At 46.4% G+C, this 25,776-nt stretch overlaps 1 protein-coding gene across 1 annotated transcript in view; it reads right to left on the bottom strand.

The window, feature by feature from the left end:
• Window positions 1-14,245: 14,245 nt before the first annotated feature.
• The window catches only part of arhgap10 (Rho GTPase activating protein 10), a 263,126-nt gene continuing 251,595 nt past the window's right edge, over window positions 14,246-25,776 (bottom strand). Inside the window, exons 21-23 of the mRNA XM_038791965.1 lie at window positions 19,716-19,823; window positions 18,279-18,370; window positions 14,246-15,286 (exon numbers count right to left, since the gene is read on the bottom strand). Coding sequence (XP_038647893.1) covers window positions 15,198-15,286; window positions 18,279-18,370; window positions 19,716-19,823 — 289 coding nt within the window. The 3' untranslated portion in view covers window positions 14,246-15,197. The remainder of the gene's footprint in view (window positions 15,287-18,278; window positions 18,371-19,715; window positions 19,824-25,776) is intronic.

Raw genomic sequence — 25,776 nt, 5'->3', positions numbered from 1 at the left:
GTAGAGACAACCCTGGTAATTATAGACCTTACTTCGATTGTGGGTAAAATGTTGGAAAAGGTTATAAGAGATAGGGTTTATAATCATCTTGAAAAGAACAAGTTGATTAATGATACCCAACACGGTTTTGCGAAGGGTAGGTCATGCCTCACAAACCTTATTGAGTTTTTTGAGAAGGTGACCAAACAGGTGGATGAGGGTAAAGCGGTTGATGTGGTGTATATGGATTTCAGTAAGACGTTTGATAAGGTTCCCCATGGTAGGCTATTGCAGAAAATACGGAAGTATGGGATTAAAGGTGATTTAGCGGTTTGGATCAGTAATTGGCTAGCTGAAAGAAGACAGAGGGTGGTGGTTGATGGCAAATGTTCATCCTGGAGTTCAGTTACTAGTGGTGTACCGCAAGGATCTGTTTTGGGGCCACTGCTGTTTGTCATTTTTATAAATGACCTGGAAGAGGGTGTAGAAGGATGGGTTAGTAAATTTGCAGATGACACGAAGGTCGGTGGAGTTGTGGATAGTGCTGAAGGATGTTATAGGTTACAGAGGGACATAGATAAGCTGCAGAGCTGGGCTGAGAGGTGGCAGATGGAGTTTAATGCAGAAAAGTGTGAGGTGGTTCACTTTGGAAGTAGTAACAGGAATGCAGAGTACTGGGCTAATGGTAAGATTCTTGGTAGTGTAGATGAACAGAGAGATCTCGGCATCCAGGTACATAAATCCCTGAAAGTTGCCACCCAGGTTAATAGGGCTGTTAAGAAGGCATATGGTGTGCTAGCCTTTATCAGTAGGGGGATTGAGTTTCGGAGCCACGAGGTCATGCTGCAGCTGTACAAAACTCTGGTGCGGCCGCACCTGGAGTACTGCGTGCAGTTCTGGTCACCACATTATAGGAAGGATGTGGAAGCTTTGGAAAGGGTTCAGAGGAGATTTACTAGGATGTTGCCTGGTATGGAGAGAAAGTCTTACGAGGAAAGGCTCAGGGACTTGAGGTTGTTTTCGTTAGTGAGGAGAAGGCTGAGAGGTGACTTAATATAGACATATAAGATAGTCAGAGGGTTAGATAGGGTGGACAGTGAGAGTCTTTTTCCTCGGATGGTGATGACCAACACGAGGGGACATAGCTTTAAATTGAGGGGTGGTAGATATAGGACAGATGTCAGAGGCAGTTTCTTTACTCAGAGAGTAGTAGGGGTGTGGAACGCCCTGCCTGCAACAGTAGTAGACTCGCCAAATTTAAGGGCATTTAAGTGGTCACTGGATAGACATATGGATGAAAATGGAAGAGGTAGGTCAGATAGGCTTCAGATGGTTTCACAGGTCGGCGCAACATCGAGGGCCGATGGGCCCGTACTGCGCTGTAATGTTCTATGTTCTACATAACCTGAAACACATTACCGAGGGATTGATTTCACCCGCAAGACATTAAAGAAGCCATCCCCTAGTGACAAGCCCTCCGTATACACAGGATCTGCTCAGACGAGGAGGAGCGTAACAGACACCTACAGATGCTGAAAGATGCCCTTGTACGAACGGGATATGGCACTCGACTCGTCGATTGACAGTTCCAACGCACCACAACAAAAAACCGCACCGACCTCCTCAGAAGACAAACACGGGACACGACTGACAGAGTACCCTTCGTCATCCAGTACTTCCCTGGGGCGGAGAAACTGCGACATCTTCTTCGAAGCCTTCAACACATCATCAATGAAGATGAACATCTTGCCAAGGGCATCCCCACACCCCCACTACTTGCCTTCAAACAACCGCGCAACCTCAAACAAACCATTGTTTGCAGCAAATTACCCAGCCTTCAGAACAGCGACCACGACACCACACAACCCTGCCATGGCAATCTCTGCAAGACATGCCAGATCATCGACATGGATACCACCATTACACATGGAAACACCACCCACCACGTACGCGGCACATACTCGTGCAACTCGACTAATATAGTCTACCTCATATGCTGCAGGAAAGGATATCCCGAAGCGTGGACATTGGCGAGACCACGCAGACACTGCGACAACGAATGAACGGGCATCGTGTGACAAATCACCAGGCAGGAATGTTCCCTTCCAGTCGGGGAACACTTCAGCAGTCAAGGGCATTCAGCCTCTGATCTCCGGGTAAGCGTTCTCCAAGGCGGTCTTCAGGACACACGACAACGCAGAATTGCTGAGCAAAAACTTATAGCTCAGTTCCGTGTGCAGCCTCAACCGGGATCGTGGATTCATGTCGCATTACATTCACCCCCCACCATCTGGCCTGGACTTGCAAAATCCTACCAACTGTCCTGGGTTGAGACAATTCACACCTCTTTAACCTGGGATCACCCCCTATCTCTGGATCTGTAATGATTTGATTACCCGCAAATGCTCGCATTCCAAGCATTGTCTGGCATCTCTGACTTTGTCTGTATAAATGTTTCTGGAACATACCTCTTCATTCACCTGAGGAAGGAGCAGTGCTCCGAAAGCTCGTGTTTGAAACAAACCAGTTGGACTTTAACCTGGTGTTGTAAGACTTCTTACCCTTTTCATACAGGTAGGCAGAGCGTGAGAAAACATGAGGAACTCATATCGAGGGATTGATTAACAAGTAGCTAAATAATCCTTGAGGCTGTGAGGTTCACATACACTTGCTGTTTGACCCAAAAAGATTAACCACTGAATGAGGAGTAGGCTGCTGTTACATTGGTCGACCTGCCCAAATGTACACTTCACACAGCTATCCAATCATAAAACTAGGGTATCCTTCTTAAAGAATGATCGATACATGGAATAAACTGCAGGGCAAAGTAGTTGAGGCAAAATGCTTGGAATTATTTAAGAAACAATTGGAATGCAGGTGGAGTGAGTGGGGTGGATAAACTAATATATTCTAAATTATTTACCGTGTCTGCCTTCTTATCTTGTCAAAGAACATTTTTTTTTAAAGTACTGCTTATTCATATATAAAATTCCTAGAATTTTACTTTTATTTCATGAATGTATTTGGGATAGTAAGAAGTATTACAACACCAGCTTAAAGTCCAACAGGTTTGTTTTGAATCTCTAGCTTTCGGAGCACTGCTCCTTCCTCGGATGTTTTGGAAAATTCATTTAATAGTTATCAGTAAGAAATTTTATGTAATAATATTTAGTGCCACTTTAATAAAACTTGCTTACCTGATTATCTCAGAATGGGTCAGAAACACTGGGCGCGATTCTCCCATCCCCGCGCCGGGCCGGAGAATCGGCGCAACCGCGCCACGCCGCCCCGACGCGCGATTCTCCGAGGTGCGGAGAATCAGCGCAATTTGCACCGGCGTGTTTGGCGCGGCATCAGTCACGGGCCGCTGTACGAGGCTGGGCCGCCGATTCGGATGGGCCGAGCGGCCGCGCATAAATAGCAGAGTCCCACTGGCGCCGTCCACACCTGGTCGCTGCCGGTGGGAACACTGCGCGAAGGGTCTGGGGGCGGCCGGGGGGGCGGGGAGGGGTGCTCCGTCCCCAGGGGGGCCTCTGATGGGGACTGGCCCGCGATCAGGGCCCACTGGTTGGCGGGCTGGCCTCTTCCCCCCCCCCCACCCCGGGCCTACTTTGTTGTGCATCCGGCCCCAGAACCCCCGCGCCACATTGTGTCTGGGCCGGCACGTTCCGTAAAGCCACCGTGCATGTGCGGGTTGGCGTGTCGCCACTGCGCATGCGCGGGTTGGCGCCGCCCCCAGTGCGCGCCAGGAAGTGAGGCTGGAACGGCATGAACCGCTCCAGCGCCGTGCTGGCCCCCTGTCGGGGACAGAATTGGGAGTGCCCGTGCCCATTTTGCACCGTCGTGAAATGTGACGGCGTTCACGATGGCGTGGATACTCTGTCCCGCGATCAAAGAATCGCGCCCAGTATTCAAAGGTTACTGTAGATCATATTTCACTGGTACATTTGCCTCGGTAATTACTTGCCTGCTGGGCATCTTCTCCAGTAATGTATTTATGTGCTACTGAAAGAGAAGAGGCTGATTTAGGTAACTTTTTCAGTCAATAAACACCATTTTAAAAAATGTAACTGTTCTTGTACATTCTTATTCATTTTTCTCATTGATATTCATTTTTCTCATTGATCAAGAATATTCTGGATAGCAGTTCAGATGACAGATGTCGACATCTCATTATTTTAACTCTAAATCCATGTTATCTCTCTGTCCTGAAATTTCTCAGATCTTGCAAATTACCTCCCCATCTCCAATTTTTCTTCCTAAATCTGAGAGGGTGGGAATACAGGAAACAGCAATTGGCCATTCAGCCCCTCAAGCCTGCTTTGCCATTCAAGTAGATCATGAGTGACCTTCTACTTAAGACCATTTATGTCTTACCTATCTAGAAACCTATCAATCTCAATATTGAACATACTCAATGATTAAGCTTTTAAGGCCCTCTGGGGTAGAGAATTCCAAAGATTCACCCGCTCTGGGTGAACACAGTAAGAAGTCTTACAACACCAGGTTAAAGTCCAACAGGTTTGTTTCAAACACTAGGTTTGAACAGGCCAGGTTTCCTCAATCTCTCCTCACAGAAGAATCCTAGGAATTCATCTGCTGAAGCTTCGTTGCACTCCCTCAATGACAAGAACATCCTTCCTTAGAAAAGGAGACCAAAACTGCACACAATACTCCAGGTGCAGTCTCACCAAGGATCTACACAATTGCAGCAAGACACCTTCACTCCTGCACTCAAATCATCTTGCGATAAAGCAAAATACTGCAGATTTTGGAAATCTGAAATAAAAATAAAAAATGCTGGATAAGCTTTGCAGGTCTGACAGAGTCTATGGAAAGAAACAGGTCTTCTATTCTGCCTCATCTCCTCTGCCACCTCACCAAATATATAATTCTGTACATTTCTACAATTCTGTAGAAGGGTCATTTATGCCCAAAATGTTAACTATGTTACTCTCTGCAGCCAGACCTGCTGAGTCTATCCAGCATTTTCTGCTTTTATTTTATATTCCATCTGCCTTGATCTTAGGCTGTCTAAATCATCTTTGTAGCCTCTTCACACCTCAAATTCCCACCTAGTTTTGTGTCTTCAGCAAACTTGGAAATATTAAATTTGGTCCAACATCCAAGTCATTTATACAGATTATGAATAACTGGGACCTTGAACACTGATCCTTGCAGTACCTGACTAGTCACAGCCTCCCAACCTGAGAATGACCCATTAATCCCTACTCTGTTTTCTGTCTGTTAATCAATCCTCAATTCATGTTTGCATATTCCCCCTAATTCTATGTGCTCTAATTTTATTTACTAACTTTTTGTGTGGGACATTATCATAAGCCTTCTTAAAAGTCCAAATGCACCATATCATCTGGTTTCCCCCTCATCTGTTCTGTTGGTTACGGCCTCAAAGATCTCCAACAGGATTGTCAAACATAATTTCCCTTTCATACATCCATGTTGACTCTGTTCACATATTCAGTTATCACATCCTTTATAATAGATTTCTGCATTTTCCCTACGACTGATGTCAGGCTAACATGCCTGTAGTTCTCCACTTTCTCTCGGTCTCCTTTCTTAAATAGTGGGGTTACATTTTCTGCCTTCCAATCTGCAGGAACCATTTCAAAGTATCTAGAATTTTGAAAGATGCCCACCAATGCATCCACTGTCCCGACAACCACCTCTTACAACACTCTGGGATATAGATCATCAGGTCCAGGGGTTTTTTACCAGGTTTCAGACACATTAATTTCTCTAGTACATTATAAAAAACTAATACCTATTTTGTTCACTTCCTCATTCTTGCTAGCCCCTTGCTTCTTTTGCATTTCTGGGAAGTTCCTGTGTCGTCCACTAGTGTTTATTTCCTGTTGCTGGTTCTTGGCTCTATCCAAACTGATCCTAAATCTTGATCTAAGATCTACTCTCACTCGCACTGTGCCAACTCGTTTTCCTTTTACTGTCTTCCTTCCTAAGTGTCGAATACCCTTGATCAACCTCCACGTTGATGACTGCCCTGTCCTTAGCCATCCCAGTCACCTGCAGGGCCTGCTCCTCGAAGGAGGTGAAGATTCAGAAGTCCGACACTCCACTGCCAGTCTGGGTCCTCTCCCGATGATTATGAGAGAGCTTTTCCTCAGGAGATACAGAGAGAGCATCGTTAGCCACACGCATGGTTCACAGTGGTGGGAGGGTGTGTGTGAAGGGAAAGTTGGGGGGTTGAAGAGGGAGGGGCGTTGAAGGGGGTGGGATGCTCCTCTGGGGTGGGGGGGGGAAGGGGTGGGACGGAGGTGCGTTGGCGTCTACTACTCGTGCTGCCCAGTGTAGGTCATTGACCTTCTTCCTGCACTGGAGACCAGGCCTCCTGGTCACACTCCCCACGCTCACAGCTGCTGCCACCTCATCCCAGGCAGCACTGGCTGCCTTATGACTTAACCTCCGTGACCCTTGGGGGAACAGGACTTCCCCCTGGCCTCCACTGCATCTAGGAGCCTCCCCAGGTCTGCATCCCCGAATCTAGGGGCTGGTCTGCTTGGCGCCATTGTTGTGAGCTGGCTGGGGTTGGCTGAGCAAGTGCAGCTTAAGGGCTCCTCGACCTGGTTAGCAGGGGGCTGGTGAGCGCGGTACCGGCAAATCGACTGATGAGCCTTCATTTGATTCGAGAAGCCGTGAGGTCTTGTTAAGTGGCCCAATTAATTGAATTGTATTGCTGGCCTGGCCGAGCGCCAGGAAATTCGCGGCAGTTCCCCCTCGCTACCACACTTAGAAATCTTTCCAGATAATCACGCCCATTATCTATGACCTTCAGTAATTTTTTAAAAATGTATTTTATTGCAAATGTGTAAAAAACAGTAACATATACAAAAACATGCTCCACAAATTCACAATCCAGTTTGTGCAATTTTTCCTTTCTCCCCTCCCACCCTGCCCCCCGCGATGAACAATTCGTCAGGCATTGTCATGAACAACCCACACCGTGTCTCAAAGCGCTCTGCTGACCCCCTCAACTCAAATTTAATCTTTTCTAGCCGGAGAAAATCATACAGCTTCCCAGCCAGGTCACCACTCCCGGCGGCGTATCCAACCTCCAATTTAGCAAGATCGCTCGCCGGGCAATCAGAGAGGCGAAGGCCACAACATCGCCCCGTTCCCCTCCAGCAGCTCCCGCACTTCCGATACCCCAAAGATCGCCACCATTGGGCCCGTCCTGACCTCTGTAATGTTCTTTGATTGGGCTGCTGTTGAATCTTGATATTGTATTGTGAACAAAGAACATTAAACTTTAATTATAAACATAGTTATTTATTACTAACACCACACTAACAAATTATTAAAATGTCTAAGATTAATCCAGTTGGAAATAATGGTCTAACACTAACTTACACTAAGATACCACAGAGCTCCTCTAATATGCTACAAACTCCTTATTAATACTTTCTCATGGTTTGTCCGGATCCTGTGTCTGCATACTCACAGCATCTGGTGGTCGGATGCTGAAAGTACAACAGTTATGTTATTATTTACATACAGATGAGAATCTACTTATCATCACAACCCCCACCCCCATAATCTTGGATAGTGTCCCAAACACCGCCTCCCAGTATCTCTCCAGCTTCTGGCAACCCCAAAACATGTGTGCATAATTCGCTGGTCCCCGCCCACAATTCTCGCACTCATCGGCTACCCCCTGGGTGAACCACTTATCCTCGCCCGAGTTATGTGGTACCCTGTGCATCACCTTGAACTGGATCAAGCTCATCCTCGCGCAGGATATTCACTTCACTCTGCGCATCGCCTCGCACATCACCCAGCCTATTCCACCTCCTCCAAAACCTCTTCCCATTTGTTCTTGATCCTCACCACCTGCTCCCCCCCCTCCCCCCCCCCACCCGTAGCACAGTGGTTAGCATTTGCTTCACAGCACCACGGTCCCGGGTGCGATTCCCGGCTTGGGCCTCTGTGCGGAGTCTGCACGTTCTCCCAGTGTCTGCGTGGGTTTCCTCCGGCGGCTCCGGTTTCCCCCCACAAGTCTCGAAAGACGTAACTGAATTGGACATTCTGAATTCTCCCTCAGTGCACCAGAACAGGCGCCGAAGTGTGGCGACTAGGGTATTTTCACAGTAACTTCATTACAGTGTTAATGTAAGCCTACTTGTGACACTAATGAAGATTATCATTATTATTATATGTCCCAATCCTATCCTCTCCCAACTCATCCGGGAGCAGCAGTTGCTCCAATAAGGTGTGCTCTGGCAAAGTCACTCACCTGCATGTAGCTAAACTCACTCCCCTTGGCAACTCAAACCTCCCCCGTAATTCATCCAGACCTGCAAACTTCCCTTCCAAGTACAAGTCCGTCGCCTCCCTTCACTTCCCATACATCTCCCCTGGCTTAAACCAATGATTCCCACACAGTGGTGTCAACATCGACATCCCCTCGAAGTGTCTCTGCAACTGATTCCACATCCTGCCCGTCAACTGTACCACCGGGCACCCCATGTGCCTCCCTGTAACTAGTGGCAGCGGAGCCATCACCAAAGCCTTCAAACTGGACCCCCTACAGGACTCCTCCTCCATATTGACCCACTCCACCCCTCCCCTCCCGACCCACAATTGCCGCCCAATAATAGTGCAGCATGCTCTGGAACGCCAACCCCCCCTCCCTTTTCTGTCTCTGCCTCTGTAATGGATTGCGATATCCCCAGGTTGGCCCCCTCGATGGCTGCATTCACCGGAAACACCTCATTCTTCCCGACAATTAACTTATACCCAGAGAAGGCCCCAAACCTCTCCAATATTCCCATGATCCGACCCATACTCTCCAGTGGGTCTGTCACAAAGAACAACAGATCATCCACATAAAACACCCGGCGCTCCCTGCTCCCCCTCAGAATACCCTGCCACTCCACAGACCCACTAAGGGCCATCGCCAAAGGCTCAATCGCCAATGCGAACAACAACGGCGACAGCGGACACCCATCTCGTACCTCTGTGCAGTCCAGAACTCTGTGAACTCGCCTTATTTGTATGTACATTTGCCACTGGGGCTATATACAACAGGCGCACCCATGCCACGAACTTCGGGCCAAACCCAAACTTACCCAAGATTTCAAATTACTACCTCCACTCTACCCAGTCAAAGGCTTTCTCCGCATCCATAGAAACTATAATCTCCAGCGCCTGCCCCTTTCATGGGAGTCATAACCACATTTAACAGCCTCCTGATATTGCTAAAAGAACTGCTGGCCTGTTACAAAACCCGTTTCATCCTCAAAGACCACCCCGACACACATCACTTCATCCTCCCCGTCAATAATCAGCAGGCACCTTCACATCAGTGTTCAACAGTGAAATTGGCTTATACGACCCAGACTCCAACAGATCCTTCCCCTTCTTCTGGTTTAACGTGATCGACGCCTGTGTCAGTGCCCCTGGCAGCTCCCCCTTCTCCAGTGCTTCACTAAACATCCCCAACAAATGCTGTGACAACTCTGCTGCAAACGCCTTATAAAACTCAGCAGAAAAACCGTCTGGCCTGGGGCCTTCCCCATATCTTTCAATCACCAGCCTCAGCCCTAGTGGCTCATCCAACGCCTGCCTCCAACCTCCAACGCTCCTCTTCCTCCAACCTTGGAAACTCCAACCCATCCAAAAACAGTCCCATATCTTCGTCCTCTCCTTCTGGCTCGGCCCTAATTTATCCACCTCCCCCTTCTCTGTTCAGACCTTTAGAATTTCCCTCGACGTAGCCTGCCTCTGCAGCTGGTGGGCAGGCATATGGCTCGCCTTCTTTCTGTACGCATACTGCAACCCCCCTCGCTCTCTGCAACTGCCCCACTGCCTTTCCCATCGTCAACCTCTTGAACTGCCCCTGCACCAAATACTCCTCAGTGGGATCCCCACGGTTATCTCCTGTCCACCTCTATTATCTCGTCCACCAACCGTCCATGCTCCTACCTCTTCCTCCTAACCCTGTGCACCTTGAGTGAGATAATCTCCCCTCGGACCAACGTATCCCAGAATATAAATAGCTGGCTTGTAATGCAGAACCATGCCAGCAGCGCAGGTTTAATTCCCGTACCAGCCTCCCCGAACAGGCGCCAGAATGTGGCGACTAGGGGCTTTTCACAGTAACTTCATTGAAGCCTACTTGTGACTATAGTCGATTATTATTATTGATATGGCCGCCGACATTTCCCCATTCTGATTAAGCCCCACTAAATCCCCAATTACCAACTTCACCTTTTCCCCCTCATCTGCTGGCCTCTGTACCTGCCTCGAGTTAAGCCTCACCTCTAGCCAATGCGGCACGTGATCCAAAATTACAATCCCCGCACGATTCTCCACCCCCACCACCCCTGCTCAACTGACCACAAGGAAATCAATTCTCAAATACACCGTACACACTTATGAGAAGGAGTACTTCCCCCCCCTGGATTCCCAACCTCCATGGATCAACCATTCCCATACTTTCCATCAACCCTCCCAACTCCTTCACCATTCTCAACATCCCACTGACTTGGGGCTCGACCTGTCCATCCTCAGTTCCACCACACAATTACAATTCCCAGAATAATCAACTGGTGTGTATCCAAGTCTGGGATTGTTTCCAGAAAACCCTTCAGAAACCCCACATCATCCCAATTTGGCACATATACATTGACTAGTACCACCAGCGTCCCCACCAGCACCCCCTCACTATCACATATCCACACACCGGAACCAGATCCTGTACTTCCTTGGCTCCCACAAACTCCGCTTGTTCAAAAGGCGCCCGCGACTTTCAGTCAAACCACAAGTGAAATACTAGGTCCCACCCATCCCTTCCTCAACCGAGCCTGATTCTACACCTGGAGTTGCGTCTCCTGTAAAAAGATCTCCTCAGGTGTGCAAAAACCCAAGAACTCTGAATCGACCCATTTAACCCACGTCACAACTTTTACTGGAGGCTTACAGCTCGACTCCCCTCTACTGTCTGCTATCTTCCCCCTCCGGTTCTATTTCCTTTAATATCGCCCTAAACCGGGCCCATCCAAGGTGGGCCCACCTTCGCTAATGACCACACTCAGTCTCCAACTCTGCCACGTCGCAATCCCCCCCCCCCCCCATCTCCCCAAACCTGGCCGCTCCTCGCGGCCTCCACCTCACCTTCATTCACCAGCATTACCACCAGTGTGGCAGCTCCTGCTTGAAGGACCCTCTTGCATACCCTTCCACCCCTCCTCCTCACCAGTCCTTCCTTATCCTGTCAAACGGCCCATCTGAATGCTCCTCTGGTGGCAACCCCACTCAGCGGGTCCCACCAATCATGCGCCTTACCCGTAAAGAAAAAAAATACCCAAAATCGCAAATCGCCCCCTCTAAAAAGAAAAACACCACAAACGACGGGCGTTACTACTCCCTTACAAACGTATATCACACGAAAGAAAAAAAAAAAAACCACCCTCCGGCAACACAAAATAGCCATAACAGCCAACCTTCACAGATATAGCTCCTTCATCTCACACCAACTCCAGTTCTCCCCCAGTTTATGGTCCATAATAATTGTTCGTCAAACTTTTTTTCCGGGAACCCATTTTTACCAACCAGCCGACCTTCGCGACCCACGCTGGCCGACCTGCGTGACCCACCATTTTCTCTTACCTTGTTTGCTGCTGACAAAAATGGAGGAAATAGTTTTGGGTCCCTTTGGCCCCCGTACTCACTCCTCCAATGGAACCTGTTGGATGAAGGGGAAGCCTTCTGGTGTCAGGAAGTATGGAGTCTCCATTTGTCCAAAGTTTTTTCCGGTAAAATTTTATCAAATAAACCCCCCGAACTTGTAAAAAAAAAATGAATATAATAAATGAAAAATAAAATTAAAATAAAATAAATGAACAAAAATGAATAAACACCCCCCCCCCCCCGAACTTGCAAAACAAAAAGCTGCGATCGTTTTTTAAAAAGCGGCCACACTGCGCATGCATGCCCGATCATCGGCGCGCATGCGCATAGTTTGGCACACATGTGCAGTGCGGCCGCATTGTTTTACATGTTCGTGGCCATTTTGAAGGCTGCTTGCAACCCAAGACCCGCGAGTTTGACAATGCCTGCATTATAAAGTCATTTGCCTCTTCAGGGGTTCACGCCCCAGTCAAACGGAATCTTTCTTCGGTACAGTATCGGCGGGTAGAGTACCCCAAACCGAACCTTTCATTTTTTTTTATAAATGTATTTTATTACGAACATGTATCAAAACAGGTTACAGTGAATAAACACCAAGGGAAACATAATTCTCAACAATCAACTATACAGTCTGTACAGATTTTTCCCCTTTTTCACCCCCCCTCCTTCGCGGCAAAATGCCCCTCAAACACGGTCACAAACATCCCCCACCTTTCCTCAAACACCCCCTGAAGAGCCCCTTAACTCATGCTTTATCTTCTCTAATTGCAGGAAATCGTACAAGTCATCCAACCAAGCCGCTACCCCCGGTGGTGATGCCGACCACCATTCCAGCAGAATTCGCCGCAGAGAGGCGAAGGCCAAGACATTGGCCTTCTTCCTCTCCATGAGCTCCAGCTTCTCTGACACCCCAAAAATCGCCGCCAAATGGTCCGTGTCCACCTCCTCCTCCACTACCTTGCTTAGAGCGTGAACACTCCCGCCCAGGATGTTCCCAATTTTTCGCAACCCCAAAACACGTGCGTGAGATTTGCTGGCCCCCGCCCACACCTCTGCTACCCTCTGTAAGAACCCACTCATTCACGCCCCAGTCAAACTGAATCTTTCTTCGGTACAGAAAGATTGCCCCTGTTAAATCCAGCATACCTCTTTGCCAGCTCGGCACCAATGTCCTGATATATTCAGACACACTTCTCCTCCCATTCACAATCTCGCTCTCCCTGGCTCATTGTAGGATCTTCTCCTTCTCCTTGTGCAACCCCACGATCACCACACGCAATGGCTCACCTGCTCTCGGCTTCTGCCTTTGTGCTCTGTCCACCTCAGGGGCTTGTCCAGCACCCTCCCACCCACCAACCCAGCCAGAATCCTCGACACATATTTTGCAGTGCTTGTTCCTTCTGCACTCTCTGGTTGACCCACAACTCACAGGTTCTGCAGCCTGGACCGGTTCTCCTGCTCCTCAATCTTCAATCTCAGCAGATCTCCCAGGATCCCTACCTCCGCCTCCAGGGACAAGATCCAATCGCTCTGGTCGGACACCACCTTCCCCACCTCACGTATCGTCACCCCATGTGCCTCAAGGCACTTCTCTAACCGGTCCATCGGTCCTCGCAGAGGCCCTACTACTCCCTCAATGGCCTTTGACCAGTCGCTATGAATCTCCTTCCTTTGCTGGCGAAATTTGTTTTTTCAGCTTCTCCATCTGGGGGTTTCCCACTGGAAAAGACCCTTCCCCCTCCGCCATTCTCTCAATTGCTGCTGTTTCTCAGGTCCCCTCCAACTCCTCAGCCAGGTCCAGTAGCCAGCAGACATACCAAACTTGGGGAGAACCTCTCCCTCTACACCTTTTGCATCACTTTCCTGCTGGAGCTACCCACTATAAAGTGCCCAAGCCAAGCCTTTGAACCTGAGCTGCCTGTGTGCGACCACTCAATCTATGGCCGCTGCCAGATGTCCTGCAGTAATTAGTTCGCTGCTACATCACCTTCTGCTTCCTTCCAGCCGTGGTCAACCTCACTTCAATTTTACCCAGAGTGACAAAAGATTCTAAATTTATTTATAACTTGCCAAGTAGGCAAGTTAATTTTCTCCCCATCTGTTTTATTTCTGGGCTGTTATGGGTTTGTAGATGCTTGCTGGTCTTTGGTAGTTTTTTAAAAAAAAGTGATTCTCCGCTTGAGAGGAAGTTTGTGGTCATTTTTGATCTTGTCCTGGCCTAACTCCCAGAGGACAGCTCTCACTTTCTGAACCCTCGAGCATTTTGGAAATGGCGCCATGGCTGTGATCAATAACATATTGCTCAAATTCTTACACCAAATCAAATGGCCAACAGATTTGATGGATAACTTTAGGAAAATTATTTGCCCAAAATTTGAATGATTTGCAGAGTTTTGACAGAATGCAAAAAAATGAGCATGAGGAAACGTGATATTTAAAATCAATTATTTAAATTATGTCAAACTGGAAATGACCCAATTTAATTACAGTAAAAATAAGATTGAATTTGAAACAATTTGACAAGTACATTTAAGTAAATATGTAAAATCAAGTTAAATGTTAAGAATCATATGCTTCAGCCAAATTAATAACATCTTGAAACTATTACTAACAGTGACTTTATTTACTGATGTAGTTACACAATCAGGTTCTGCAGATATTTGAAGGCTTTAGGTTTGTGACATTGTTTACCACATTTGTGCATACATTACTATTAAAGCTATGACAGTTTTCATAAGTACAATAAATCATTAAACTAGAAATAACATGTTTTGTATAGTTAAAACGAATACAAATATATAGCGACTGAGGAGTTTGTAAAGTATTTGTTCTTGGTTAAAATCTTAATGGAATTTCCAAATTATTCCTATATTGATGAAAACCCTATTGCAATATTCATTAACATTGTTGAAAAATGAAAGTACACTGCAGTCATCGGGTTTGTTATTTGGTATTGAAGGCTAAAATGTACCAAATTACTTCAAATGTTGCACAAATGCACAAGATGTTTTTTTAAAAAGCATTTCTAATGTTTCTTAAAACTGAAACATTTAATAAATTGACATGATCAGCAATGAATAAGTAAACCAGTATGGAAGCAACTCCTTCCCCAATCTTTTATTCCCACCCTCTTTTATTCATTTACTTAAAAGGCTTAGTGAAAATAAGGAGATTCATAGAATCACACTGTGAAGTCAAAATAGATAGGGAAAATTAAGTCCACCGATCTAGTAATTTCTGTTTCTGATACTTCCAATATCACTTGCTAATGCTGCACCCATCTGTTGATCCTATGATAAAAACTTGTAATAATTCTAATGGCATGATGAAGTGACAGTAGCACTTCAGGCAATATATCATTTTAAAAAGCAGACAAGTTTACAGACACTGGAGGTTAGTTGTGTGTTAGTTTTATAAATCAATATTCCCCTCAATTCCACTTTAGAAATTTTAGTCATGACGTTAAGGTAGAACAAATAGTAATTCTATCTTGTCAAGGATGGCCATGGATACCATGAATAGTATTTTCTATACATTCCAATGACTAAGCGCTACAGGAATTCAACATAATTTTCTGGAATGAGTCCTGTTTTGCCATCGAGGGTTCCTTCTAGCCAACCGGGCTCCCGTGAAGAGCGAACTGGAGAATGAAGAAAATAAAGAACAGGAATTTTAATTTTAGGTGGAAAAATCTATTAGTTGCAGCAATACTATTACATTTTATAATCAGTATCTATACCAATATAGAACATGCATATAATCTCTTTGTTCACATGCTCAAAAAAAAGATTCCATGGGCCAAAGAGTGCACCAAGTCATGGAACAAGTAGAATGAACTTTAACCATCTCTTTAGCTTCTTTCCTGCAAACCTGCTAAAGCTTCTTCGACACCACCTTCAAAACCCATGACTTCCACCAGCCAGAAGGACAAGGGCAGCAGGCACATGGGAACATGATCACCTGCAAGTTTACCTCCAAGTTATACAACCCTGAGTTGGACCTACATTGCTGTTGCTTTGATGTCACCGGATCAGAATCCTGAAATTCCATCCCGAAGAGCACAATCTACACCACGAAGATTGGAGTGGTTCAAAAGTGTGATGAATGTCAGAATTCCAGATGCACTGTACTATATGTATTTGATGCAGTAAGGGTTAAACACCTGGGTTAGTGTGTGTGACTTCTGCAGTGTTTTAAAGAATCCTGGTTTGAAAGGTATTGGGAGCCAGAGGTGCAATTAAGGCATTGCAAAAGTTTGGGCTAATGGAGTTTTGTTTGGATTAAGGGGATTCCCTGTGGAGTTAATCAGATACATTGTGTTTCAGCTTGATAAGATGATGTAATTCACAAGAAGAGCTAGAGTACCAGTTATTTTGCAGTGAAGCAGTTTAGTTTTAGTTCTGGAGATGGAAGCCATACTGTGAAGACAGTTTCTGAAGACTTCAGAGAGAGATCCTACATTGTTCTGACAAGGTCAGGTCTCTTTCTTTAAAGCAGTCCCAATGTAGAGTATCCAGACATCTCTGTACAGCAGGTATTCCTGAGTGCTCACTGTATTTGAAAGTGGATTGAGAGCTCAGATAGTTTTGTTGTTTGAGTGGGAATAAAGATAGCAGTTCAGAGTTATTGTGTCACTGTACTGATTCGCATTGTTTAAGGGGTAATTGTAAGCTGCTTTTCTTGTGTGGCGTTAAAATATTTTAAATGCCGTGTTAGTGATAAAGTTTGCTTTAATATACCATATCCCTGTTTTGTGTGAAATCGCTCCTGGAGAGAGAGATCCTTTCCTCACTGTTGGGGTCTGGTCCTGAATCGTAATAAAAGGTTCACCATCCTTCTCAAGAGCAATTGGGGATGGGCAAATAATTTTGACTTTGCCGGTGATGCTCACATCGTCAGAACAAACTAAAAGAATTTTAACAGTGCAGAAGGTGGTCAGCTTTTTGCTTTGGGTCTTTGCATCATTGGAAACAAACAATCATCAAGATTGCCTCCTAGCAGAGACACAATGAAATAGTTCTACCAGCATCTAAGCAGTGAAAATAATAATCCACTTGAGGTAAAACAAAAAAGGTAGAATCCCTGGTCCAAATGAAGCTGAGGAGCACCTATTTTCTGAGTGTGCCCTAAGCAACTCTCAGTCAGATTTCCAGACAGGCTGTTCAACTCAAAGGGTTCCCAAATAACTAAATGTGCACACTGAAACTAATAACAAAGAAACTCAAAATGTTAACTTTTAAAAGACTAAACGTTCCAATTCAATTCCAAAGAAGATCTTCCCTTGCACAATTTCGCTACACGCCTTCGTGGGATATAACCAAGTCCCCAAGGCATCGCAATTACTCCCAAAAAAGGCGTGATGAAAAGGCTGTCGCTGGCGTAGGTTTTGAACCTATGTTCGCAGACTTACCCAGGATCTACCGGCCACCCCAGCGAGGCTGCAGCCAGGCACCATTCAGTACTGGTCCACACAAATGTCGACCAGACAGAACGGCACTCGGGGGGGAGGGGGGGGTCTCCTCGGCCATCGGAGGCCCCTTGGTGGCCAGGGATAGAGCAGGGTGAGCCGCTGGCCCTCACCGGGCACCTTGGCACTGCCCAACTTGTACATTGGCACTGCCACCCTGGCACTACCAAGGTGCCTGGGTAGCACTGCCAGTGCGCCAGAGCAAGGGTGCCCAGGTGCTAGGGTGGCATTGCCAAGCGTCAGGGCCCAATGGGGCAGGTAATAGGGACCTGTAAGGGCATGTGGAGGGGCCCAAAAAGGGGGGACCCCAGGGACCGCATAGTGAGGTGTCCTCACTTGAGGGGTTGTTGTGGGGCAGTGCCCATGTGTGTGGGGTGACATTGCCCATGAGTGGGGGATGTGGGGGCCCCACAAGCTCACTTTATCTTGCACTCATTAGGGCAGATTTGCAAGAATACCATTTACAGTGGTGGAACATATCCCTTCAGCAGTTCACAACAGGCAAGGTGCTGACCATGCTCAACTAGCCCATGCTTGTAAAACGCAATACACAAGTGTGAAAAATTAGATGTAATTCCCGAGTGGACGAAACACTAACTAAACAATTCTGATTGTGCTAAGAATTACCCTAACAACCAACTGCAGTTTATCTGTTGGGCTCACAGTGTGCACTTATCCATACTAGAGGATCAATATATTCACACATAGGACCGTCGTCTTTTGTAAACAGAAAGAGCATGTCCAGACTTTGTTCCTTTATCAACTAGAAAAAAGCTTGGGGGGCGCCGGGGGTCAGCCACCCCCTGGTTCATTCCCTATGGTAATGCCCCGACCAGAGTTGACCAGCCTGGTTTGAATTTTTCTTTAAAGCTTGGCCCTCGTACTGTTCCCTCGTACATTGTCCATTGCAGCACCACTACTCATCAGAATCCACTTGCCCACCAACCAGCATCTTCTCAAACATGCAAATTGTTGTTCCCTTTGAAATTTGCCGTTCTTGCAAATTTGTACGCCTCCTATTTTCAGCAATATGCAAATGTGTGGCTTCCTCAGCACACGTCAATATAGGCTTATATGAAGTGGAGGATGTTTGCAATTTATCAGATAGCTTCAGAGTAACTGTTTCTATTATCACAGCAGGTCTAATCTTTCTGGTTACGCTCACCATTTTCAAACATTGCTCCCACTTTGAAGGATAACTCCGAGTAATGCCCTGCTTCACATGAGTAAACGGCCTTCGCTTGATGGGTTGGAACTCTAAAAAATAAATGGAGCCATTACCTTGTTGCACAGTGAATTCTAACAACACTATTTTGTGAACTATTAAATAGTAAATAACAAATGTGGGTGGTGCATGAATAATGGAAAACAGATTCAGAGCATGACAGAATACTATACTTCAAAGCCAGAGCATTTTCTCAACTTATTAATGCGAATTCTACCAATGCCTGAAATAATTGATACTGATCTAATTTACTGGCACCAGAAAGGTTGAGGGGACAGGACAAAATTTCTGCTGAAGGGTTTTCTGTATAGTCTGGACTTGATCGGCAAGCTCCACTTCCTTAGATATTTGTCTCTGAATGAGAATTTTTGCTTTTATAAACTATAATATCAACATTTAGCACCAAGACAATGTAGACTTTCAAAGAAATGGAAGAGAAAATGTTAGCAGCCTCTGCAGTGAGAATCTTTTTTGTTAAAGCACTATTTTGATAAGGGGGGCACATGGAAATCCAGAGGCTGCACTCTGGCATTCAAAAAAAAACTTATCATAAGGTTATCTTAGGAGATATTTCAACAAAGATATACTGCATTGAGAAATAAAGACATTGCTGGAAGGATGCACCCTCCGTGGTAACAAAGGAAGTTAAGGATGGTTTCCCATTGAAAGAACATACGTAAAATGATGTGAATGATTAGTGGTAGGCCAGAAAATTGGAAACATTTGAAAAACCAGCAAAGAACGACGAAAACAAAAGGGAGAAAACTACGCCAACCAATCTAAAATATTTGCAAACTTAGCAAATATAATCAGAAAAGCCATACACCAGGGAATCTTTGCATCTCAAGAGTACAAGGAAGGGCTCAGGGCATGTTCATGGGGCCTTCAGCAACTCATGCCACAAGATGAATGAATCAGCAGGTTTGTCTTCTGTGTTGAGCTTACAAAACACTCAGCAGAGTGGCTGGGGTTGTAGATCTGAGACCAGGAAGAGATCAGCCATGATCCGATTGAATGGCGGAGCAGACCCGAAGGGCTGAATTGCCTACTTCCACTACTAATTCCGATGTTCCTTGAGGCTAAATCTTACAGAAAGTGTCTCATGAAGCAAGTAAAGAACTTTGATGTCTTCTTGACTGCTTTTCTAATGTCACTCGACATGCACGACCCGAGTATATTTTCTCCTCCAATTGGTATTACAATGTCAACTAAGTAAACTTTAGACTTTATCCATTGACCTGCAAGAATTTAGCTCATAAACTAGTGAAATGATGATCAAATAGATCTGCCCAGTTTCCTAACAGCACTCGTGAGGAAGAAAACAATATTTTATCCAGTGCCATATGTTATATTATGAAACAAGGGAGTTTTCCATACCCATTAGGAGGTTTGTCGCTCGCGGCAGTCACAGTTGGAAACTGGAAGGGTGCTAAAGATGATGTTGGCAAAGTCGGTGAAGAACTGAACCAGGAAGATATAAGTGAACTGGCGAGACAAAACGAAACAAGTGAATGATAAATTTTGTCAAAACAAAGCATTGTTAAAATTAGTTTAGAATTTCTACAAATATTTTACTGTTATGGCCCAGGGTTTAGAAAACGTCAAAGTATATTATGGAGTTCACCTGACCTAGAACTGTTTATTGATTTTGTTTACGATGAGAACAAGAGCCTGCCTTTCAGGTGTTATCCAACAACGTTCTTAGGCGCTTTTAACCAAAAAAATGAGGTTTATTCAACGATTTTAGTTAACATTTGTATACACAAACACAGTAAGAATTATGATCAACTACAAACATACAGACTGCAAACAGTTACAGTAATCAATATATAACCCTTCGTGAATTCCCCCTTAACTGTTCAATAACAAGATCCCAGAAAGCAAAAATCCCTTTTTACCAAAACAGTAGATACCTATACTCTTCCTTGGAATAACTCTGTAAAATTGAAAATAGAAAGACAGGCCAAAGTACCTCTCTGTCGGAGTCTACAGCAGCCAAATGTGAAAACGGAAGTAAAAACTCACAGAGCCACAGCCCAGCTCCACCCACACAGTGACATCACTGAAGCCATGTGACATGACAAAACCTTTCTTAAAGGGAGACTCCCATGACAATACAATATGATTAAAATTCAGATATTTGTCCTTGTATATAACCAGTGTTACGATCTTGGTGGAGACCAGTAATGTTTAAAAAGAAATTCGAAATCCCAGTTATTAACTGAAGGAATTACCTCACATAATTTCATGTTTTAAACAAAAAAACGCTTTACCATAGAAGGTAAGTACAAAGAAGGTACTAACTTAACACCAAATTCCATAGATGTCATAATCCCGAAAATATCAACAGGATAATTCCTGTTCTTCTTTGATTTTTATCTATTCCCCTTGCTTTAGAGGATCTCAAGGGTTCCTTTACTGGGGCCAAACCAAGGTATGCAGCTATCAGGAATTTGATTCTCCTTAAGGTTCTTGCTATTCTCCAAGGGGTGAGATTTTTGCTGCCGTTTTGGCTAGATGACCCTCCAACTCACTCTAAACAACTCATGATTGTGGACACCCCAGCTCAAGTGTGGTTCTCACTGCTTTCCTGTTCGCTGACTCCAAAGCATGCTTGGTTTTTGGTAGCCCTATGCGACTGGCCTCCAGCCTCTGGCAGATTCTCTCTCTCTGCTTGTCTGAAAACTACTTCTAGTTTCCAACTGCCTGTTTCTGTGAGAAAATGCACAGATCAACCCTAAACCATAAAACCTTCCTGTAATCTATCCCCACGGCAACTATATCTCACATCGAAATTCAAACTAATTTGCTCCAATTCCCAAACCTCTTCTTTGATCCTAAAAGTATATAGATACTTTAAGGCCTTCCCTTGTTTACCAGTTCTTTCCAAAACATTCTTTAATCTGAGAAACCATAGGAGTGATTTGAACCCCTGATTGAGACATCTATAGATTTCCTGGGTGGGTTTCTCCATCCCGCCGAACCAAATTTCTGGCTCAGCACGCCGTCGGGATTTTCCGTTACGTCGGCTGGTCAATGGGGTTTCCCATTGTGGGGCAGCCCCACGCCGTTGGGAAATCCCCGGGCTGCCGGCAAAAGGGAGCAACCTGACGGCGGAGAATCCAGCCCCCTGTCTCCAGCATGAAACTCAGAGAGATGCTTCCTGATTTGTGTTTTCACACTTCCAACTCTGACCTCTTTAAGTAATCATGGACCATCTTCTGAATTGTGATTACTCCTGGTCTGTTTACCAGCCACTCAAACCAGATGTTTCCATGATCTTAAGTTTAAAAATCTCAACGCCCAAATTAAAAGTTATACACCCATAGCAAATGAATCATGAACTTAAGATATTTTCACAACAGTAGCAAGACCATGCAGAATGGTTTCATAGAAAGCAGAAGTTATACTGTGTAGACTGTTGTGTGCAGAAACTCCCTCAGATGAGTGCTCCTGCAGGAGCTTGAACAAGAGGAATATCAACAAAGTAGCAAGAACACATTATTGAAATCAATGTTTCCAACGATTTGAGAATCATATTCTTGAAGGCAAAGTCACAAAAATTGGAAAATGCTCCATAAATTATTAATAATCCAGGCATATAATGTGAATTATGATGGCACCAGCTATTAACTGAAAATACACCCACTCATATCTTTGTTTTCTGCAGAAAGGTTGAACTTTTTGCACACCAATATTATCCCCTATTCTTCACCACCTGCTCCTCAGTAGGCTTTCCATCCATCAGGGTTACTGGGAAATCTAGTGAAACATCGTGAAGAACCTATTGACAATTAGAAAAGAGCCTCAGGAGAGACTGAATAAGGGAACACAGCATTGACTTCCGGTGGTGGCCATGGAGGACCGCCTGTGACTGACTTTTTGACCCTTTTTGCCCCGGATTTTATGGGATGAATCGGTGAAGATGAGACAGTGAGGAGAAATCCCCCTCCGGTGTATGGAGAATTGGACCAGAAGGGGCTGTGTGAGAAGATAAAGTCCTATAAGGAAGATGCGAGCAGAGCTGGTAACGCGGGAAAGCATGGCGGAGAGGCAGGGCAGCGGGGAGATGACACAGTGGTCAACGGAGCAGCTCGTGAAGTTTTTTGAAGATTGCTTCGTCAAGTTGAAGGAGGACACGCTGGACCCGATTAAGGCTTCGATTGACCAATTGTGCAGAATCAAGAGACACACAGGAAAAAGGTGTCCGAGCACGAGGAGTACATAACCGTACTGGAGACCAAGGTGGAGATGATGAACGACCGCCAGAAAAGAATGCAGGAGAAGCTGGAGAACCTGGAGAATAGGAACAGGAGGCAGATTCTTAGAACTGTTGGCCTCCCTGAAGACAGTGAGGGATCGGATGCGAGGACTTATGTGATGGACATGGTGGAGAAGTTTATGGGGGCTAAGGCGTTCCCTCGGCCCCTGGAAGTGGATAGAGCGCACAGAACCCTCGTGAAGAAACCCCGTGCGAACAAGCCGCCGAGGGCCATGGTTGGACGCTTTAACAGTTTCATGGACAAGGAACACGTTCTGCAGTGGGCCAAGAAGGAATGGAGCAGCAAGTGGGAGAACTGTGAGCTGCGCATTTATCAGGACCTGGGCGCGGATCTGGCCAAGAGGCGAGCTGGGTTTAATCGGGCAAAAACAGCCCTCTTTAAGAAGGGGGTTAAGTTTGGGATGCTGTACACAGCCCGTCTGTGGGTCACACATCAGGAACGGGACTTCTACTTTGAAACACCAGACAAAGTATAGACTTTTATTAAAGAAAAGAGGCTGGAAGCGAATTAAAAGACACCGACGCCTTGGAGAAGTACTGTGGCAGCGATTTGTTGTACTGGGTTGTATCAATACAAGTAGTGCTATGTGTAATAAGGGGCTGTTTGGAAGGCGAAAGGTAACTTTGTCTTGCAGGGAGCTGGTTAGAGGGAGGATGGGCTTTAGGGGTTCTGTTTTTTGGGTGATTATTTTTCTAAAGTGGCTGTTTCTTCATTGTTTTTTTTCTAATGTTTGTTTACTGGAGAATGTGATGCTTTTAAAATGTTTGTCCATGTGGGGGTAGAGGGGAGAGAACAATGGGGAGACAGACTGCTTGGTGCCAGGGCCGGGCGCTGTCAAGTCAGCATGGGTCAGCTGACTCTTGGAAGTGCAGTGGGGGGTGAGCAGGTGTTAAGCTGGAGCTTGACTTGGGGGGTTGGGATTCTAGTGTTGTTGCTAAGGGGGAGAGAGCGGGGGGGGGGGGAGCTGCTTTGCTGACAGGGGAGGAACTGTTACTAGGGGACAAATGGGAGGTCGGGAATGGCGAATGCCCGAGGAGGGGCTCGATTACATGGAAGGTCAGAGGGCTGATTACATGGAACGTCAGAGGGCTGAATGGGCTGGTCAAGAGGGCTCGCGTGTTTGTGCATTTGAGGGGGCTGAAGGCGGGCATGGCAATGCTACAAGAGACACGCCTAAAGCTTACAGACCAGATGAGATTGAGTAAGGGGTGGGTGAGCCAAGTATTCCACTCAAGGCGAGACTCAAAGACCAGGGGGATAGCGATCTTGATCAATAAACGAGTGGCATTCAAGGCAGGGAGAATCCTGTCAGACAAGGGGGGTAGGTACATAATGGTGAGTGGGAAGCTGGAGGGGGAGCGGGTGGTACGCGTGAACATATATGCTCTGACTTGGGACGATGTGGAATTTATGAGGCGGGTTTTAGGTAAGATCTCAGACATAGAGTCACATAACCTGATTATGGGAGGAGATTCCCATAGTCATTGATCCGGAATTGGAGCTGTCAAAATCCAGGACCGGGAGGAGGCCGGCTGCGGCAAAGGAATTGAAGGGGTTTAAGGACCAGACGGGGGGAGTAGACCCATGGAGGTTTGCACGGCCAAGGGCGAAGGAGTTTTCCTTTTTCTCACATGTCCACAAGTTACACTCTCGCATTGACTTTTTTGTTCTGAGCAGGGCGCTAATACCGGGGGTGGTGGATACTGAGTACTCGGTAATCGCAGTGTCGGATCATGCCCCACACTGGGTGGATCTACGGGTTATGTTGGAGGGCAACCACACGCAGTGGAGACTGGATGTGGGGTTCATAGCGGGCGAAGCGATCTGTGGGCAAGTTAACAAGTCCATCCAGAACTACCTGGAAACAAATGATACAGGGGAGGTCTCCACAGCGACGGTTTGGGAAGCTCTGAAAAGGCGGAACAGGCTGAGACAGATAGATTAGTGGAGGAGATACTCCAGGTGGACAGGAGATACTCGGAGGCCCCGGACGCGGGGCTGCTGAGGGAGCGGCGGAGGTTACAGGCGGACTTTGGGCTGTTGACCACAAGGAAAGCGGTGGAACAGTTGAGGAAGGCAACGGGGGGGGATTTACGAGTACGGGGAACAGGCAAGCAGAATGTTGGCACACCAGCTCAGGAAAAGGGAGGCGACCAGGGAGATAGGTAAAGGAAAGAGTAGAGGCGGGAATACTGTCCTGGACCCAGCGGGGGAGAACGAGGTGTTTAATTACTTCTATAGTAAATTATATGAGTCGGAACCCCCGGCTGGGGAGGAGGGGATGAGGCAGTTTTTGGATCAGTTGAGGTTCCCGAGGGTAGATGAGGATCTGGTGGAAGGGCTGGGATCCCTAATTGAGATTGAGGAAATAATCAAGGAGCTGGACGGCATGAAGTCGGGCAAGGCCCCGGGGCCTGACGGCTACGCGGTGGAATTCTAGAAGACGTTTTCAGAGATATAGATCCCAATGCTGGTGAGGATATTTAATGAAGCAAGAGAGAGGGGATTCCTCCCCCAACAATGTCGCAAGCCTCGATTTCATTGATCCTGAAACGGGAGAAGGATCCGGAGCAATGCGGGTCGTATAGGCCAATTTTTCTACTGAATGTGGACGCCAAACTGTTGGCTAAGATACCGGCCATAAGGATAGCGGACTGTGTCCCAGGGGTGATAGGGGAAGACCAGACGGGATTTGTAAAGGGCAGGCAACTCAAGGCCAATGATCAAAGGCTTTTAAATGTTATTATGATGCCCTCAGAGGGAGAGGAGGTGGAGGTGGTGGTAGCAATGGATGCGGAGAAGGCTTTTGATCGGGTGGAGTGGAATTACCTGTGGGAGGCGCTGGGAAGGTTTGGGTTTGGTTAGGGCTTTATTGACTGGGTGCGGTTGCTCTATCAGGCACCAGTAGCGAGTGTGCATATGAACTGGCTGAGGTCGGGGTACTTTAAACTACAGCGAGGGACGAGGCAAGGGTGCCCCCTCTTCCCATTACTGTTGGCTCTGGCCATAGAGCCATTGGCTATGGCGTTAAGAGCCTCTCTAGGAACTGGAAAGGGTTGGTTCGGGGGGGGGGGGGGGGGGGGGGGGGGGATGTGGAGCACCCGGTCTTGCTTTACTTGGATGACCTGCTCTTGTATACTTCAGACCCGTTGGGG

The sequence above is a fragment of the Scyliorhinus canicula genome, chromosome 3 (genome assembly GCF_902713615.1).
Source record: "Scyliorhinus canicula chromosome 3, sScyCan1.1, whole genome shotgun sequence".
Taxonomy (NCBI): Eukaryota; Metazoa; Chordata; class Chondrichthyes; order Carcharhiniformes; family Scyliorhinidae; genus Scyliorhinus; species Scyliorhinus canicula.
Note: the sequence above shows the minus strand (reverse complement) of the source record. Positions and strands in the feature narration are given on the sequence as shown.